We start from the raw sequence: 18,102 nt of genomic DNA, 5'->3' as shown, positions 1-18,102 counted from the left end.
ACACTATTCCCGCTGTGTCTTTAATTCTCATTCGAAGTTGCCTGGATGTGAGGCAATTAATTTCTACGCAAGGACCAACTATTTGATCTGGTTTAAGTGTCCATCAGTTTGTTTTCATTTTGCCATTGCTTTCAGTGACTAACAAATAGTTAAAGTCTTCTCTCGCTCATGGAATAATTCTATTCTATCCAAATAATGGGTGAATAAAAAAATTTCTTTTTCTCTAGTCATTTATATTTGGAACTACTAAAAATTAATTTGCGTCTCTCCGAATTCGTTAAAAGAAAACGACAAATAGAATTGCCGCATCGTAATCAAGAAATTATTAAGCAAAGAATTATCAGCTAGATCCATCACACCTATTATATGACTCTAGTAGGCGTTGGCCATGGATTCCAAATATTTTTCTAACTTTATTTGGAATTTATGGAGTTGGAGTGGAAGTAAGGAAAAAGCCCGGGCCGTAAACGATTGTCCTGGGCGTACTTTCCTCCGTTCAGATCTAGTGGTGGCACCGAAGCTGATATGAACACAATAAAGTTAAAAAGCTATGCAAAGAATTTGTATAGAAACTGAGTATATTATCTTGTATTTCGTGTCCTTACAATTGGAATGATTACCTCTATTTATACTAAGAGCTAGGGGCACATATTCCATGTATTATGACCCTATCCATAATGAGCATTGAATACAAGGTAATAATGAATAATGAAGAGGGTCATAAAGTCCGATTGCACTGAATCTGTAACGCCTGGCTTGACTTATAACTAAGACCGTCGAGTCTCTTCCGAGCCTATTATACTTCACCACCGGCCATGGTATTCTCCCACTACCTGCTACAACCGTGGCAGTGTAACAAAGGTCCGACTGGCCTTATGACTTGTCCTCTATGCCACGTGTCCTACCCGCATTGGTATAGCTGTATACTCCGCATTTGGCCCAATACAGTGCAGTGCTTCACTATCCGTCTTAAAAATAATCTTATATAAGTTATAAGTTGCTTATAAGTTAAGGTAACGTATTAATTTGTATATGAATAATTATTAAATAAAACATGCTGCAACAAAAAGCTCATTTTAGCGTTAACAACTTAATCGCATTTCAGTTATTTTAACGGACAAAATGTTTATTATTGATATTTTAATAAACACATTCACTGCTTATTCTTATTTCATCATTTTTATCTAAAACACGTAATTATTTATTCATAAATTCAGCTTCAACACTTAAAAAAACGCTTTTCAAAGACTTTATGCTCGAAATACTTATTCAGCTAATTAATCCAAAAATGTATACTATTTCCGCTGTGATGTGAGGCTTATGAGAATTATTAACTTTTTTCCGGTATTTTTTCACATTATTTGAAATTTGGAAATATGTTAAAACTCTATTTTCACTTTTTTCATTTTCAGTACATTCAAACAATCAAATAATCTATGCAAATAATCAAACACTCACATATACATTTCAACCTCGAATTTTCAATTATGAAAAAAAAAATTAGAGAGTCCATTAGTTCACGAATCATGACAAAATTTTATCTCTCTAAATAGAAATAAAAATTGAATTATAGGAAAGAAAGAATAAAAACAAAAAAAGAAAAAAGGAAGAAAAAAACAAGACATCCCTCCTTTTTGCTTTTGCAATTAGATTCTTTTCTTTCTATTTCGATTTATTTTATTTCATTCCTATTCTCCTGACTCTTCAAAAATTCCAAAAAAGTGGAAAATATTTTAGTTTCTATGGCCCAACGCAATTTCTACGCAAGAACCAACTATTTGATCTGGTTTAAGTGTCCATCAGTTTGTTTTCATTTTGTCATTGCTTTCGGTGACTAACAAATAGTTAGTCTTCTCTCTCATGATAGAATAGTTTTATCCAAATAGGGGATGAATAAAAAATTTCTTTTCTCTAATCATTTATATTTGGGCATTTACGATTAAAACGCCCCAACTTGGCGCACAAATCGCAACTTTAGTTCCCCCAAACTATCGTCGCACTTCAAGACACACCCCTAAACTTGGCAAAATGGATTTTAATTCATCCTAGCCGCCACGTGGCACAACAAGTGTAGTCACACGCCAACAAAGCGTGACAAAGCCACGTCGCTTTTTTTTTTTTGTTTTTTTAAAAAGAAAAATCAATTTTGGAAAATTCATAAAAAAAGTATAAATTTTTAAAATCGTAAAAAAACTAATTTTTTTAAAATGTGGAAAACCCATTTTTTTTAAAAATAAATCTGGACTGAATTTTTTATTAAAAAATCCTAACCTCTTAAATCTTGAAAAATGAGAGACCCGTTATTAAAAAAAAAAAAAAAAAAAAAAGGGAAAATTTATTTTTTTTAATTTAAAAACTTGGACTTTTTAACAATCTGGAAAACTAAATAAACTCATTTTTCTAAAAAATAATCTGAAAAATTGAATTTTTGGTTAAAAACCTGGACTTTTTTAAAATGTGGGATACTGATTTTTTTAAGAATAAAGTGGAAAACTGATAATTTTTTTCTAGATTTAAAAACTAATCTAATTTTCAGGGATTATTTCTTTTAAAAAAAATGGGTTTTCTACATTTTAAAAAAAAAAAACAGTTTTTCCAGTTCTTTTTTAAAGAAGTGTCTTAAAAGAATCATGAAAATCTGGATTTTTTAGGACACTTTTAAAAAAATATCAAGTTTTCATTTTTTATATAAAAAAAAAATCCATTTTTTACGGATATTTTAATTAAAACTGTAGTTTTTCAGTTTTTTTTTTTTTTAAATCAAATATTCCAGATTTAAAATAAATATTTCATTGTTCCAGATTTTTTATAAAAAAAATCGCTTTTACATTTTTTTTCAAAAACAATTTATCTATGTGGAGGACACATATGATGAAAATGCCACGTGGCATTAATATATTACACATGGAGGCCACAAAAGCCTTATTTTACACTGACCCGAGTGACTACACTCACTCCGGCCAAGAGCTGGGGTGTAATAAAACCCATTTAACCGAGTTTAGGGGTGTTTTGAAGTCTATCAATAGTTTGGGGACTAAAGTTTGCCGCAAAACGTCAAAGTTCGCGCGTTTAGTTACTTAAGCCTTTATATTTGGAACTTAGTGTCCCGACTACTAAAAATTAATTTGCGTCTGTGACCCATTAAAAAGAAAGCGATGACTAGAATTGTGCGATGGTAGTCACTATTACTAAGCAAAGAATTATCAGCTAGATCCATCACACCTATCCTATGACTTAGTAGGCGTTTGGCCATGGATTCCAAATATTTTTCAACTTTATTTGGAATTTATGGAGTTAGAGTTGAAGTTGAATATGGGGTTGCGTTGGGTTATATTTTTTGCAAAGAATATTTGGAATATTGTCCATGCTTAAATGTACTTTTCAAATTTGAAATACAACTTCAAAAGTGAAAAGTGAGCTTTGGAAAACACATTATAAGTTATTTTCCAAAATTGAAATACAACTTCAAGTTGGATTCGAAATTTTTATGGCCGAACACTTATTTTCAAATAAAGTGAAAAATTATTCCAGAAAAAAGTGAATACAGTAGTTTTATGGCCAAACCGGTTTGAACCAGTAAATTTAAAGTCATTTAGCTCCACCACACCTATCCTAGGACTAAAAAACTTTGGACCATTAAATTTGAAGTCCAAATACTTATCTCCTCAATTAGTGTTGTTTAACCTAATCTTGATAACATGATTTTGAAGAAAATGAACGTTTTAACTTACAGTATGACTATTCTTTATAGCATAGAGTGTTACTTCCCCGAATCACACGCCATGCAATGTACTAATCACCTTTGAATGTTCTTCACATATGCGGAAAAAAATTCCACAATATTTAAATTTCACAACTTTTAGAGTTTCTGTTAAATTTGACAACCAAAGTTCAATAAATATCTGATCAAGACGAAGTGCTCACTTTTAATAAATTTAAAGGACCGAAAATACTCATTTCTGAATTAGTTAAAGAACCAAAAAACTACTTAGGTGATACTTAAGGGACTATTTTGAACCTAGCTACTAAGAAAAATAAAGGAGCATTTTTTACTTTTTCTCTCTACTAATCACCTTTGAATTTTCTTCACACTTGCAAAACAAAATTTTCCACAATGTTTACTTATATATACACTAGTAATCTCACATTCATAATCACAATTCACAATACTTGATTTCTTTTCTCTCCACTAGACCTAAAACACAATGAGGTCATTCAACATCCCATTGTTACTCGTTTATGTCATGGTATTAGCCATATTTCACTCTTGTGACGCTCAAAATTCACCCCAAGACTATCTTGCGGTTCACAACAACGCCCGTTCCCAAGTTGGGGTCGGGCCAATGACTTGGGATGCCGGCTTGGCATCCAAAGCACAAAACTACGCTAACTCAAGAAGGGGGGATTGCAACTTGATTCATTCTGGTCCAGGGGAGAACCTTGCCGAGGGCGGCGGCGACTTTACACCGGGGAGGAAGGCCGTGGAGTTGTGGGTGGCAGAGAAGGCTGACTACAACTATGGGACCAACACATGTGCTGCCGGGAAACAGTGTGGACATTATACTCAAGTAGTCTGGCGCAAATCAGTCAGACTAGGTTGTGGGCGGGCTCGTTGCAACAATGGGTGGTGGTTCATTTCTTGCAACTATGATCCTGTAGGCAACTACGTCGGAGAACGTCCTTACTAAAAGTGTGATTTACTTATTACATGTTGCTATTAGTACCTAATAAAATTCCCATCTTAGATGTCAAGGGGTTAGATAGACTCCTATCTTAGATGTTTAAGGGATTAAATGGGCGCCTATAATTAGTACTATTTCCCTTTGATATTGCTCGTATGAATAATTCCATGAATCATATTTTCATGGTATAGTACGCTTAAGTTTATAATTACGTACCGTAGCTTCTTGTTCCCATAAAACATGAATACTAAAGTTTTCCCCATTTTACGTTCTAAAATTTCTCTTTCCTCAATAAGATCAAAATATGATATTTGTGTTACTTGAATCAAGAAGGACTGGTTGGGTAAAAATTTACGTAATAAATGTCAGTGAACTAATTATTTCTTTAAGTTTTTAAAAATGAAATAACATTACTATGAATCATGTACTAATTAATAAAATTCGAAATATTTAAAAATTATTTAAGATAAGTGTGGTCAAAGAAAAATCACTTTGATTCCTCAAATGATATTGCTGATACATAAATTAGAACATAGGAATTAAAGCATATACAGTACATCAGTTTAAATTAGATTCCTCAGGGCGGTCCCATGAGTAACTCCAAAGAAAATTTCGTACTCCAAATGGGACAATCACGCCCAACTATACTTTGATAAAAGAACTAAGAGCATGTTTGGCCTAGCGGTTTTGAGGCCAAAAACGCTTTTTTTTTTTCTAGAAAAAGCACTTATTTTGAATATTTGAGGTGTTTGACCAATTGGTAAAACTCCTTTTAACTAGAAGAGAAGCAGTTTTTCTGCGGTTGGGAAGAAGCACAAAATTATTTTTCTCTTTCGAAAAAAGGAGAAAACGAAAATTATTTTTTTCAAGATAAAAATATCCCTGCCATAATTACACATTTACCAAGTATATCTCTCATTAATCCACTAATTTCTAATCAATAATTCTTTGTGTTAAATTTTAATTTGTGGAACGATTTTAAATTTTGTTTTGGTTGTAGTTTTTAGTATATTTAAATCATCGTGTTGATATTATATCACTATTAATATTTATTTTTTATTTATCTATGTATTATATTAATTAAAAAATTTAATATGTATTATTAAATTTTAATTAAACAAATATGTATTATAATATTTAACTTTTAATATGTATTATAATAGATATTTTTAAAAAAAATTCTCTCTGTAAAACAATCTTGATAGTAAACGTTCATTTGATACTTGTCCTTTTTCGTACTTTGACACTCAAAAGCACTTTTTACGTATGATTAGCAAACACAATTTCTTATTTAAAGCGTCAAAAGCATTTTTCAAAAATTAATTAAAACACAATCGTTTCTCACGAAAAGTGTTTTTTACTTCAAAAATCAATAATTTCGTTTTTAATGCGCATTAAAATCAAACATCTCTAAAATGGGCATATAGCCTGGCTTATGAGTCGAGAGTTAGGCCCCACAGAGAGCTATGAAACTTTTGTCCAAATTAGGGTGTATTTGGTATGGAGAAAAACATCAAATTTTTCATGTTTGACTGGTCAAAATGTTTTTTTTTTTAAAAACAAATTGCTTAAAAATGAGAAAAATGACTTCACTAATGAAAGTAGGAAAAACAAGTTTCATAAGCGACATTCAAGTTCAATGTCTTCTCCACGCCCACATAACGCGCCAACCCCTCCCTTTTGACTATCCAACCCCCCCAAACCCTCGAACACACTTCTTACCCCATCCTACCTCATGGTATTTTGCTAGACAGCCCGATGCATTAAGCTTTCACTATGCGTTGGGTCCGAGAAAAGACCGGACCACAAAAATCTATTGTACGCAATCTTACGGTATATTTACGTACGTGAGTACGTTTTTACGATCGAACATGACCTCCCCGGTCACATGCCTTATAGTGTTTTGTTACATTACATATAAATGCTTCTTGAAATAATTTTTTTTTCCTTACTTACCAAACTCTAAAAAAATAAGTGAGATCCACTTGTGTTCCAATAATCTTCATACTAAACACATCCTTAAAGAACCAAAATTCTTAAGTACATACATAAGAAACTATTTTGAACTTACCCACAAACATAAAGGACCATTACTGTCATTTTCTCTAACAAATCACAACACTGCAATTGATACTTTACCTTTCACCATCAAACCCTAGACTAACCAAATACTCTCAAATTTGGCACAATGCTGCATAATCTTGCTTTCTTCTCCTCTTAACTTTGCTCCCATTTTCCATTGAACTCAGTTTTTCCCATTTTGATCCCAATCTTGGCCTTATTGGCGATGCCAAGATTACTAAAAATGGTTCATTTGTGCAGCTCACTGATCCATCAAAGTCTTCTCCTAGTACTGGATTTCTCTTCCAGAAAATACCCTTCACTTTTCTTGATTCCACTTCTTTTTCCACTGACTTCTCATTCTCCAATGGTGATGATCTATCCTTGTAATTGTTCCAAGAAATGGGGTTTTCTTGATGTTGATCTTGATACTTTTACCAATCATGTTGTTGTGAATGTGGGAAGTCTTGTTTCAAGAAACAAGAACTTGGGGTTGAATAGTAGTGGCAAAAAGTTGCAATCTTGGGTTGATTATGATTGTACTTCAAAGAGATTAGAGGTAAGGGTAAGTGAATTAGGTGGTACTAGGCCATATGGTCCATTGTTAGTTTATAATGTTGATTTGGGTAATATGTGGAAAGGACAACAAGTCTTGGTGGGATTAACATCTAATGGAAGTTCATTAGAAGGTACAAGTGTTTATTCATGGAAGTTTAGTGTGAGGAGTGTTCCAAAGTGGTTACATTCTCAACCTGTGGATCCAAATAAGATGGCGAACCGAAAAAGATTTCGTCTTTTTCCGTCTTGCTTGATTTTTGTGACAGGATGTTTAGCACTGGCTTCCTTAGTTGGGCTGTTTTTATGGGTCATATTTAGTATTAATAATACAGAGGTTGTAATCCCAGCAAAGAGAGATTTCAGGTACGAAAAGGTGGCCAATGTGGTTGTTGAGGAGGATGGTTCAGGCCATGTTAAAAACTAAATCATTTGTTTATCTAGTACTAGTATATGTTTTGTTGTATAATGAACTTTCTGTACCATGTATTTTACCCGTCTTTAGCCGAGGGGTAAGGTCTGCGGACATCTTACCCTTCCCAGACCCCACTTGTGGGATTATGCTGGGAATGTTATTGTTGTTGTATTTTACCCTCCTTACTGAGGATTCGGTACCTTGTATGTAACTTTGTATGGTGATCTTGTCGACCTGTTTATCTTTTTGTTCCTGAAATATGTTTACTTATCAAATATATAGCAGATGAGGTTTATATGTAGCAAAACACTTAAATAGCCTGAGCATTGCGGTCCACTTTTAAATCCTTCTTTGCCTCCTACAGCTTATTTTGCTTTGTATATTAGCGCAGGATGTCCTTTAGCTAAATCAGCTTATAATTGTGCTTACCTCAGCCTCGACTACACTGCAATATGAATGGTTGATGCTCCTTCGCTCCATGTTAAGTATCCTAAGACTGGAGGCACATCATGGTAAGGTTGAAGTTCTATGGTATGTAATGAGAAATGTATAAACATGAAGAGAAGGCTAACTTTGATGTTTGTAAATGTTGGTATTTTCTAATAGGTAAAAATTCAGGACTGAAGTTACTCTTTGATAAAGGTTGCCCGTTTTGGGCAGTCCATATTAAGGGACTTTTTTTTTTTTTTTTTTTTTTTTAGAGTTGAAATTCTGTAGTCTTTGGCTTGCTAGTGACTGAGAGCCATTGAACAAGAACTGAAAGTTGTGTAAAGCTGAAACTTGAATCCTCAATTACTAAGTTGGCAGTTCAACTTGCTGCTGTAATTTCCTGACCTTGTGTTTGATTCTTAAAAGGTTAACTTGAACCTGAAATTGTAATTGATTGGAATTGAGTAGTTTGAGTGCTGAAATCCTGTGACAGTAATTGCTGCATTTCGAAGTTGGGTTGTGTTGCTGAGTTGCTAAATTGTTAGAAGCTGACCACTAATAATTTTGGGATCGAATTCATTGTGAACTGAAGGCACAACCGAACAGTAACTGGAAACTTAGTCTTGTTTAAATTTTGGAGGTTATTGCATCCGTTTGAACAATTTGGAAAGCTTCATTTCTGCACTAAAAGGTCATTACTTTGTTACCAGTTCCTGTGCAATTGCTTATGATAAAGAACTTGTTTTGGTTTTTCTGAAATGTCTTGGAATTGGATTAAACTGCTGTTGAGATTTGATGAATCAGATTTTATTTTGGAGTGAAAATCTAAAGTGATTCTTATTTGGTGTTGTTTCCGGTTGTGTTTGCGCAGTTTAAAGCAATAGTTCTATCCCATTTTAACTTAAATCTGCAAGGTTACTTCATTTTTGTCCAGTTGTTAAGTCTTGGACTGGGAATAGTATGATTGCTGTGATAATTATTGAACTGGTTTGAGTTCAATTTTGAGTGAAAAGTTCCCACAATTGGCAACTAAGCTTCATCTGTTTGTTGCTACACTTCTTAACTACTTGGTTACAGTTCTACATAGCCAATAGCTTCTATTTTCTCTGTTTGTATTACTGATGTTACCTTGAGGTAAATTGCTACATCAAGTATCTTGTATTTGCTTACTAGTGTTAATAAAAGAACAGACCATTATTATCAGATTCTCTTAACAATGAACTCACAATAGGAACATTATTCTTTGTACCTGATGTTGCTGACTATGCTTCTTTGTTCTCCCTCTGTCCCAATTTATGTGGCACACTTTCCTTTGGTACGTCTCAATTTGTGGTACACTTTCCTTTTAGTACTTGTTTCAATTATGTGACACACTTTTTTTTGTAGTCTGTCCCAAAAAGAATGTCACCTTTCTATATTTAGAAACAATTTTACTTTATGAGATGATTTACAACCACACAAGTATCTAAGGCATTTTTGGATCACAAATTTCAAAAGTCTTCCTTTTTGTCTTACACTCCGTGCCTAGTCAAATGGTGTCATATAAATTGGGACGGAGGAAATATAGTTTTGAACCATAGCTTCTTCAAAGTCTTGGTGAATTTCTGGAACCAAAATCTGAACCTTGTTCTTTTTTGCGCTTGAGAGTTGAGACATCTCCAATCTGTTGAACACTTTCTATACCAGCATTATCTGTAACTTAAACAGGTGAATTAGAAGTAATTCGCTTGCATCAACCATGTACGAATTCATCAGCGTGCAAATTAAGTGTACTGCGCTCCTAAAAAATTGGATTTAAGTTAATTTTCACTAGTTTGGACATGTACTTTTCCACCTGGAGATTACCCCCCTCACAAACTATGCTCATTATTTCCAGTGTCGACCTCCTCTAGGTGGTTATTTCTATTGTTGTTTGATGCTTCACTGTCACTTGCAACATTTGTATCATCATGCTCCTCACCATATTACCCCGTCGAGTTCACTTGCTTTCACATTGCTGCCCTTTATTTGATTCCACCATGTTAGTTGAAAGATCTTGAGTTGGAACAACTACAGCTTTTCCCATCAATAGTGAAGTCGTAACGCCTTCAGGTTTCTGTAAATGATTTTTTCACTAGTTTGAGATGGAATTTCTTGAACTGACTCATTGGAAGTAACCAACTGTATAGTTCTGTTTACAGTTGAACTACCAAAAATTACGTCAATCCATTGAAATATGGTATGCTACAAGTGAATATTTGCGACAAGAAATGAATCCTAATTTTAGGATGGTGACCCCTTTAATCCAGTTCATATAATGTCTTTCTCGGGAGCTAGAGGAAATGCATCTCGGTACATCAATTAGTAGGTATGAGAGGATTAATGTCGGATCCTCAAGGACAAATGATTGATTTACCTATTCAAAGCAATTTGCGCGAAGGACTCTCTTTTATGAGAATACATCATTTCTTGCTACGGGCAGCTAAAGGGGAGTTGTGGATCTTGCTTGTACGAACATCGACGCCGGATATCTCACTCGCAGACTTGTTGAAGTAGTTCAACACATTGTTGTACGTCGAACGGATTGTGGCACCGCCCGGGGTATTCTTCGAGTCCTCGGAATGGGATGATGCGGGAAAGGATTTTTAGCCAAACATTAATTGGTCGTGTATTAGCGATGATATATACATGGGTCCGCGATGTATTGCCACCCGAAATCAAGACATTGGCATTGGACTTGTAAATCGATTCACCAACCTATTTCAGCACACAACAATCTCTATTCGAACTCCGCTTTACTTGTAGGAGTACATCTTGGATTTGTCGATTATGTTATGGCGAGTCCTACTCATGGCGACACAGTTGAATTGGGGGAAGCCGTAGGTATTATTGCGAGGTCAATCGATTGGAGGAAGCGGTACTCAATTAACATTAAGAACTTTTCATGCGGAGGAGTATTCGCGAAGTACTTGCGGGGTGTGCGAGCCCCGTAATCTAATGGAAAAATAAAATTCAACGAGGATTTGGTTCATCCGAGCACGTACACGTCATGGGCATCCCGCCTTTCTATGTTCTATAGACTTGTATGTAACTATTGAGAGTGAAGATATTCTACATAATGTGAATATTCCACCCAAAAGTTTGCTTTTAGTTCAAAACGATCAATATGTAGAATCGTAACAAGTAATTGCTCTAGGATTCGCGCGAATATCCACTTTGAATTTTAAAGAGAAGGTTCGAAAACATATTTATTCGATTCGACGGAGAAATGCCTTTGAGTACCGATGTCTATCATGCACCCGAATTTACATATGGTAATGTTCATCTATTACCAAAAACAAGTCATTTATGGATATTATTGGAGGGCCGTGCAGTCCGGGTCTAGTCTACCTTTCGATCCACAAGGATCGGGATCAAATGAATGCGCATTCTCTTTCAGGCAAGCGAAGATATACTTTTAACCTCTCGATGACTTGATGATCGGCGGCGGTATTTTAGTTCGGGTTTTTACGGTAAAAAGATAGGATTCACGATTATTCGGACCTTAATCGAATCATATGTGACCGGTATAATCTCGTATATTCGCCTATTCTCCACAAGAATTACGATTTATTGTCAAAAAGGCGAAGAAATAAATTCATCATTCCACCACACTCGATTCAAGAACTAGAATGAACTAATGCCCATTTCGGGTATCTCGATTGAAATCCCGTAAATGGTATTTTCCGTCGAAATAGTATTCTTGCTTATTTTCGATGATCCTCGATACGAGAAGAAAGAGTTCGGGCATTATTAAATATGGGACTATAGAAACGCATTCAGTCATCAAAAAAGAGGATTTGATTGAGTATCGAGTGAGTCAAGGAATTTAGGCCAAAATACCAAATGAAAGTAGATCGATTTTTTTTCATTCACGAAGAGGGTACATATCTTGCCGGATCTTCTTCCATAATGGTACGGAACAATAGTATCGTTGGGGTAGATACACAAAATCACCTTAAATCTAAGAAGCCGAGTCGGTGGGTTGGTCGGGTGGAGAGAAAAAAAACGAATTGAACTTAAAATCTTTTAAGATATCCATTTTTCCGGCGAGACGGATAAGATATCCGGAACATACCGGCGTTTGATACCACCGGGGAACGAAAAAGAAATTCCAAGGAATCCAAAAAAGTGAAAAAATTGGATCTATGTCCAACGGATTACACCTAGTAAGAAAAGGTTTTTTGTTTTTAGTTCGACTTTGTCGTCACATATGAAATAACGGACGGTATAAATTTAGCAACCCTTTTTTCCACCGGATCCGTTGCGGAAAGGGATAATGTGCAACTTCGAATTGTCAATTATATCCTTTATGGAAATGGCAAACCGATTCGAGGAATTTCGACACAGAGTATTCAATTAGTTCGGACTTGTTTAGTATTGAATTGGAATCAAGACAAAAAAAAGTTCTTCTTGCGAAGCTTACTTCTTTTGTTGAAATAAGGACAAATGGTTTGATTCGACATTTCCTAAGAATCAACTTAGTGAAATCCCCTATTTCATATATCGGAAAAAGGAATGATCCGTCGGGGTCGGGATTGCTCTACGATAATGGATCGGATTGTACCAATATCAACCCCTTTTCTTCCATTTATTCTATTCCAAGGCAAAAATTCAACAATCTCTTAACCAATCTCAAGGAACTATTCATACGTTGTTGAATAGAAATAAGGAATATCGATCGTTGATAATTTTGTCGGCGGCAATTGTTCTCGAATGGGGCCATTCAAGGATGTAAAATATCAAATGATATTGAGCGTGTTTCCCGTCTCTTCTCGAGAAACAAGTGGGCTATTTCTTTGCAAGCGTGCTCGATTTCATATGTGGCAATTCCGCCAAGATCTCTTCGTTAGTTGGGGAAGAATCCGCTTTAGAATCGGATTTTTGAGGAACGTATCGAGAGAGAATTGGATTTGGTTAGACAATGTGTGGTTGGTAAACAAGGATCGGTTTTTAGCAAGGTACGGAATGTATCGTCAAATATTCAATATGATTCCACAAGATCTGGTTTCGTTCAAGTAACGGTTCTAGCCAGAAAGGATCTTACGATCAATCCGGAGATCATTTGGATTCCATTAGTAATGAGGATTCGGAATATCACACATTGATTAATCGAGAGATTCAACAATGAAAAGAAAGATCAATTCTTTGGGATCCTTCCTTTCTTCAAACGGAACGAAAAGAGATAGAATCAGGCCGATTCCTGAAATGCCTTTCTGGATATTCCTCAATGTCCCGGCTATTCACGGAATCCAAAAAAGTGAAAAATTGGATCTATGTCCAACGGATTACACCTAGTAAGAAAAGGTTTTTTGTTTTAGTTCGACACATCGTCACATATGAAATAACGGACGGTATAAATTTAGCAACCCTTTTTCCACCGGATCCATTGCGGAAAGGATAATGTGCAACTTCGAATTGTCAATTATATCCTTTATGGAAATGGCAAACCGATTCGAGGAATTTCGACACAAGTATTCAATTAGTTCGGACTTGTTTAGTATTGAATTGGAATCGAAGACAAAAAAAGTTCTTCTTGCGAGGAAGCTTGGTGTTCTTTTGTTGAAATAAGGACAAATGGTTTGATTGACGTTTCCTAAGAATCAACTTAGTGAAATCCCCTATTTCATATATCGGAAAAAGGAATGATCCGTCGGGGTCGGATTGCTCTACGATAATGGATCGGATTGTACCAATATCAACCCCTTTTCTTCCATTTATTCCTATTCCAAGGCAAAAATTCAACAATCTCTAACTAATCTCGAGGAACTATTCATACGTTGTTGAATAGAAATAAGGAATGTCGATCGTTGATAATTTTGTCAGCAGCCAATTGTTCTCGAATGGGGCCATTCAAGGATGTAAAATATCAAATGATATTGAGCATGTTTCCCATCTCTTCTCGAGAAACAAGTGGGCTATTTCTTTACAAAGCGTACTCAAATTTCATATGTGGCAATTCACTTCAAGATCTCTTCGTTAGTTGGGGAAGAATCCGCAAGAATCGGATTTTTTGAGGAACGTATCGAGAGAGGGTTGGTTGGACAGTTAGACAATGTGTGGTTGGTAAACAAGGATCGGTTTTTTTCGCAAGGGCACGAATGTATCGTCAAATATTCAATATGATTCCACAAGATCTGGTTTCGTTCAAGTAACGGATTCTAAAGCTGAAAGGATCTTCGATCAATCCGGAGATCGTTTGGATTCCGTTAATAATGAGGATTCGGAATATCACACATTGATTAATCGAAGAGAGATTACAACGAAAAGAAAGATCAATTCTTTGGGATCCGCCTTTCTTGAAAGCGGAACGAAAAGAGATAGAATCGAGAGAGATTCAAATGCCTTTACGGATATTCCTCAATGTCCCGGCTATTCACGGAACGTGAGAAGCGATGATTAATCATCTGTTTCGGAAGAAATCGAAGAATTTCTTGGAATCCTACAAGATCCGTTCGTTCTTTTTTCTACGATAGATGGTGAACTTCGTACAGGTTCGAATCCTCGAGAGGTCCACTAGAGATCGAGAAATTGTTGAAGAAACAACAAGATCTTTCTTTTGTCCTTCCAGGACGATCGGAAAAGAAAGAAATGGTTAATATATTCAAGATAATTACGTATTTACAAAATACGAGTCTCGATTAAATCTATTTCATCGGATCGGGATGTGATATGGTTCGAAGGATGAGCCGGATATGGGCGAGTTCGATAAGATTTCATTCTTGAACAAAAATCCATTTTTTGATTTATTTCGTCTATTCCATGACCGGAACGGGGAGGATACACGTTGCACTGCGATTTTGAATCGGAAGAGAGATTTCGAAATGGCGGATCTGTTCACTCTATCAATAGCAAAGCTAGGATACGGTGTATCATAAAGGATTTGCCTTTTCTATTGATTCCTATGGCATTGGATCAAAAACAATTCTTGAATGAGGCCGAGGGGATGAATCGAAAAAGAAATCTTTATTGGTTACACCTCTTATTTTTTATGAAGAGAATGAATCTTTTTCTCGAAGGATCGAGAAAAAATGAAATTAGGATCTCTATGGGAATGATTTGGAAGATCAAAACCAAAAATAGTGGTATTTGCTAGCAACAACATAATGGAGCGGTCACTCGATATAGATTGATCCGAAATCGATTCAAATCCAATATAGTACCTATGGGTACATAAGAAATGTATTGAATCGATTAACTTTTTAATGAATAGATCCGATCGCAACTTCGAATATGGAATTCAAAGGGATCAAATAGGAAAGGATACTCTGAATCATAGAACTATAATGAAATATACGATCAACCAATATTTATCGAATTTGAAAAGAGTCGGAAAGAAATGGTTCGAGCCTCTTATTTTGATTTCTCGAGCGAGAGATCCTGTGAATCGGGATCTGATGCATATAGATACAAATGGTCCAATGGGAGCAAAATGTCCGGGAACATTTGGAGCCGGTCCGTTCGGAGCGAGAAGAGCCGTTTTCAAGTAGTGTTCGATCAATTACGTATTATTCGATATTCGATTGATTGGTACGAGGTTATCGACAAAAAAAAGATTTGTCTAAGTCACTTCGTCTCTTTTTGTCTAAGACACTTCGTTTCTTTTTGTCCAAGTCACTTCTTTTTTGTCCAAGTCACTTCTTTTTTTGTCTAACTCACTTCCTTTTCGCTGTGTGAGTTTCGGAAATATCCCCGTTCATGGTCCAGAATCTACGTCTATGAATTGAAAGGTCAGAATGATCAACTGCTGATCGGTTGTTAGAATCAATAGGTCTTGGTGTTCATTTGAAAAAATTGAAACCCTTCTTATTGGACGATCATGATACTTCCCAAAAATCGAAATTCTTGATCAATGGAGGAACAATATCACCATTTTTGTTCAATAAGATACCAAAGTGGATGATTGACTCGTTCCGTACTAGAAATAATCGCGGGGGGAAATCCTTTGATAACCGGGATTCCTATTTCTCAATGATATTCCACAATCGAGACAATTGTTGAATCCCGTGAAACCATTTCATAGAAGTTCATTGACATCTTCTTTTTATAAAGCAAATCGACTTCGATTCTTGAATAATCCGTCAACTTACTGTATTGGAACACGAAGATTCCACTTTTACGCAGAAAGGCCCGTATCAATAATTCGATTTTACGTTATGGACAATTCCTCGATAGCTCTCTGCCGAATCATTTTTGAACAAGGAAATCCATAACATAAGGGGGGTTAAATGCTAAAAAAGCGATTCTAATTCTATATATTCTTGTACGATTTTTATGCCTTTATCTCGGTAAAGAAAAGATCAAATGTCCAATCCATTTATTTTTACGTATTCAAAGCGGGTTGGAATATGTATTATCATAATAATGGTAGAAATGGAATCATTTTTGTTTTGATATTCTATACAAAATCCTATAACTTAATTAATAAGTCTAAGTAGCGGTACATTTCTAGGGATGTTTTATCAATTTCTTTCCGTTTTGTATCATTGAAAATTCCACTAAATTCCAATTCAATTCAATTTAAGTAGAAAATTCTCTTTCTTCCTCCGTTCATACGTGGCACTCATGCATTCCGGATATGGAGTTGGGTAAAATTTCATGTGATTCGGTAAACAAAATAGAAATGCCATCATTGCTAGATCATTTATCTAATCTATCTAATTAGATGAAGAATGAACCAATAGTGGTATTTTTTGATAAATGGGAAATTAAAAATGCTCGGGATGGAAATGAGGAATATCTACTGATACACAGGATTTAATCGAGATACAATTTGAAGGATTTTGTAGGTTCGTTGATCAAGGTTTGACGGAAGAACTTTCTAAGTTTCCAAAAATTGAAGATATCGAGATCAAGAAATTGAATTTCAATTATTTGTGGAAACATATCAATTGGTCGAACCCTTGATAAGGAAAGAGATGTTTGTGTATGAATCACTCACATATTCTTACGAATTATATGTATCCGCGGGATTAATTTGGAAAAACGGTAGGGATATACGAAAACAAACAATTTTTTATCGGAAACATTCTCAATGATTCCTAGGAGACTTCATAGTCAATGGAATATATAGAATTGTGATCAATCAAATATTGCAAAGTCCGGTGTTATTCTTACATGAAGAACTTACCCGCCACCGCCAGAAGGAACTTACCCGCCAGAAGGAACTTACGCTCCACCGCCAGAAGGAACTTACCCGCCAGCGCTTTTGCTTTCTTTTCCATCGGAACAATAGGGCCGTTATGCTCATTACTAAACTTGTTGAAGAGATGAAATATAACCAAGGTATATCTTTTTGATCAGAGGTTGAATCGATCATCGGAAGAAGAATTAGGCCAAAAATTAAGATACATGGGAAAATCAAACTTCCACGTCAGAAGAAGCAAATGAAAGGCTTTCATAAAAATTCTGTAGAATCGAGAATGGGATTTTCATTACGTACATGCTAGATCATATTAATGCTTCTTCTTGTTTCCAAAAAAAATCCCAATTGTGTCGAACTTTCCATTTTGGAATAGTTGCGAATCTCCGTGAATAGGATCAAACCTTATTCCATGGTATTTACATGAGGTTCCTCTTTAAGAAAGTCCCCGAGAGGGCTTAGTTGATCCATGATTTATGTTTCGTCTTTCGTTTCCTTTCGTTTGTTTAGAAATCTATCGATCAATTCGATTCTTTCTTTTCTCTTGATTCTTTTCCGATCGAGATGTATAGATCTGTTCATGGATTAACGAAAATGTCGGCTACTGTTGCTATGTATTCTATGAGTCTCTTATTTTTGCGTATGGCGTCGCCACTCACCGCGACGTCTGTACTCGGTTCGGAACTTAATTTGAAAGCCATATTTCGACTAGGACGTTTTCGGGATGCCGCTAATAACCAACGAATGGCAAGTGCTTTTCCTTGTGTGGATCTGTTGATGGGAACTTGATGAGTCGATCC

General features: G+C 35.4%; 2 protein-coding genes across 2 annotated transcripts; both read left to right on the top strand.

Moving 5' to 3' along the window:
* The first annotated feature begins 4,153 nt into the window (after positions 1 to 4,153).
* LOC132041540 (pathogenesis-related leaf protein 4-like) lies at positions 4,154 to 4,942 on the top strand. Its single transcript, XM_059432248.1, has one exon. It carries the CDS (start codon positions 4,206 to 4,208, stop codon positions 4,686 to 4,688), a length of 483 nt encoding a protein of 160 aa, XP_059288231.1. The 5' UTR covers positions 4,154 to 4,205; the 3' UTR covers positions 4,689 to 4,942.
* A 1,932-nt stretch (positions 4,943 to 6,874) lies between these two features.
* LOC132041539 (L-type lectin-domain containing receptor kinase S.4-like) lies at positions 6,875 to 7,952 on the top strand. Its single transcript, XM_059432247.1, has one exon. It carries the CDS (start codon positions 6,970 to 6,972, stop codon positions 7,723 to 7,725), a length of 756 nt encoding a protein of 251 aa, XP_059288230.1. The 5' UTR covers positions 6,875 to 6,969; the 3' UTR covers positions 7,726 to 7,952.
* The last annotated feature ends 10,150 nt before the right edge of the window (positions 7,953 to 18,102 follow it).

This window comes from Lycium ferocissimum, unplaced genomic scaffold (assembly GCF_029784015.1).
Source record: "Lycium ferocissimum isolate CSIRO_LF1 unplaced genomic scaffold, AGI_CSIRO_Lferr_CH_V1 ctg10588, whole genome shotgun sequence".
Lineage (NCBI taxonomy): Eukaryota > Viridiplantae > Streptophyta > Magnoliopsida > Solanales > Solanaceae > Lycium > Lycium ferocissimum.
Note: the sequence above shows the minus strand (reverse complement) of the source record. Positions and strands in the feature narration are given on the sequence as shown.

Coding starts and splice junctions, on each gene's coding strand:
- LOC132041540 (XM_059432248.1), top strand. CDS start 4,206: ATGAGGTCATTCAACATCCCATTGTTACTCGTTTATGTCATGGTATTA.
- LOC132041539 (XM_059432247.1), top strand. CDS start 6,970: ATGCCAAGATTACTAAAAATGGTTCATTTGTGCAGCTCACTGATCCAT.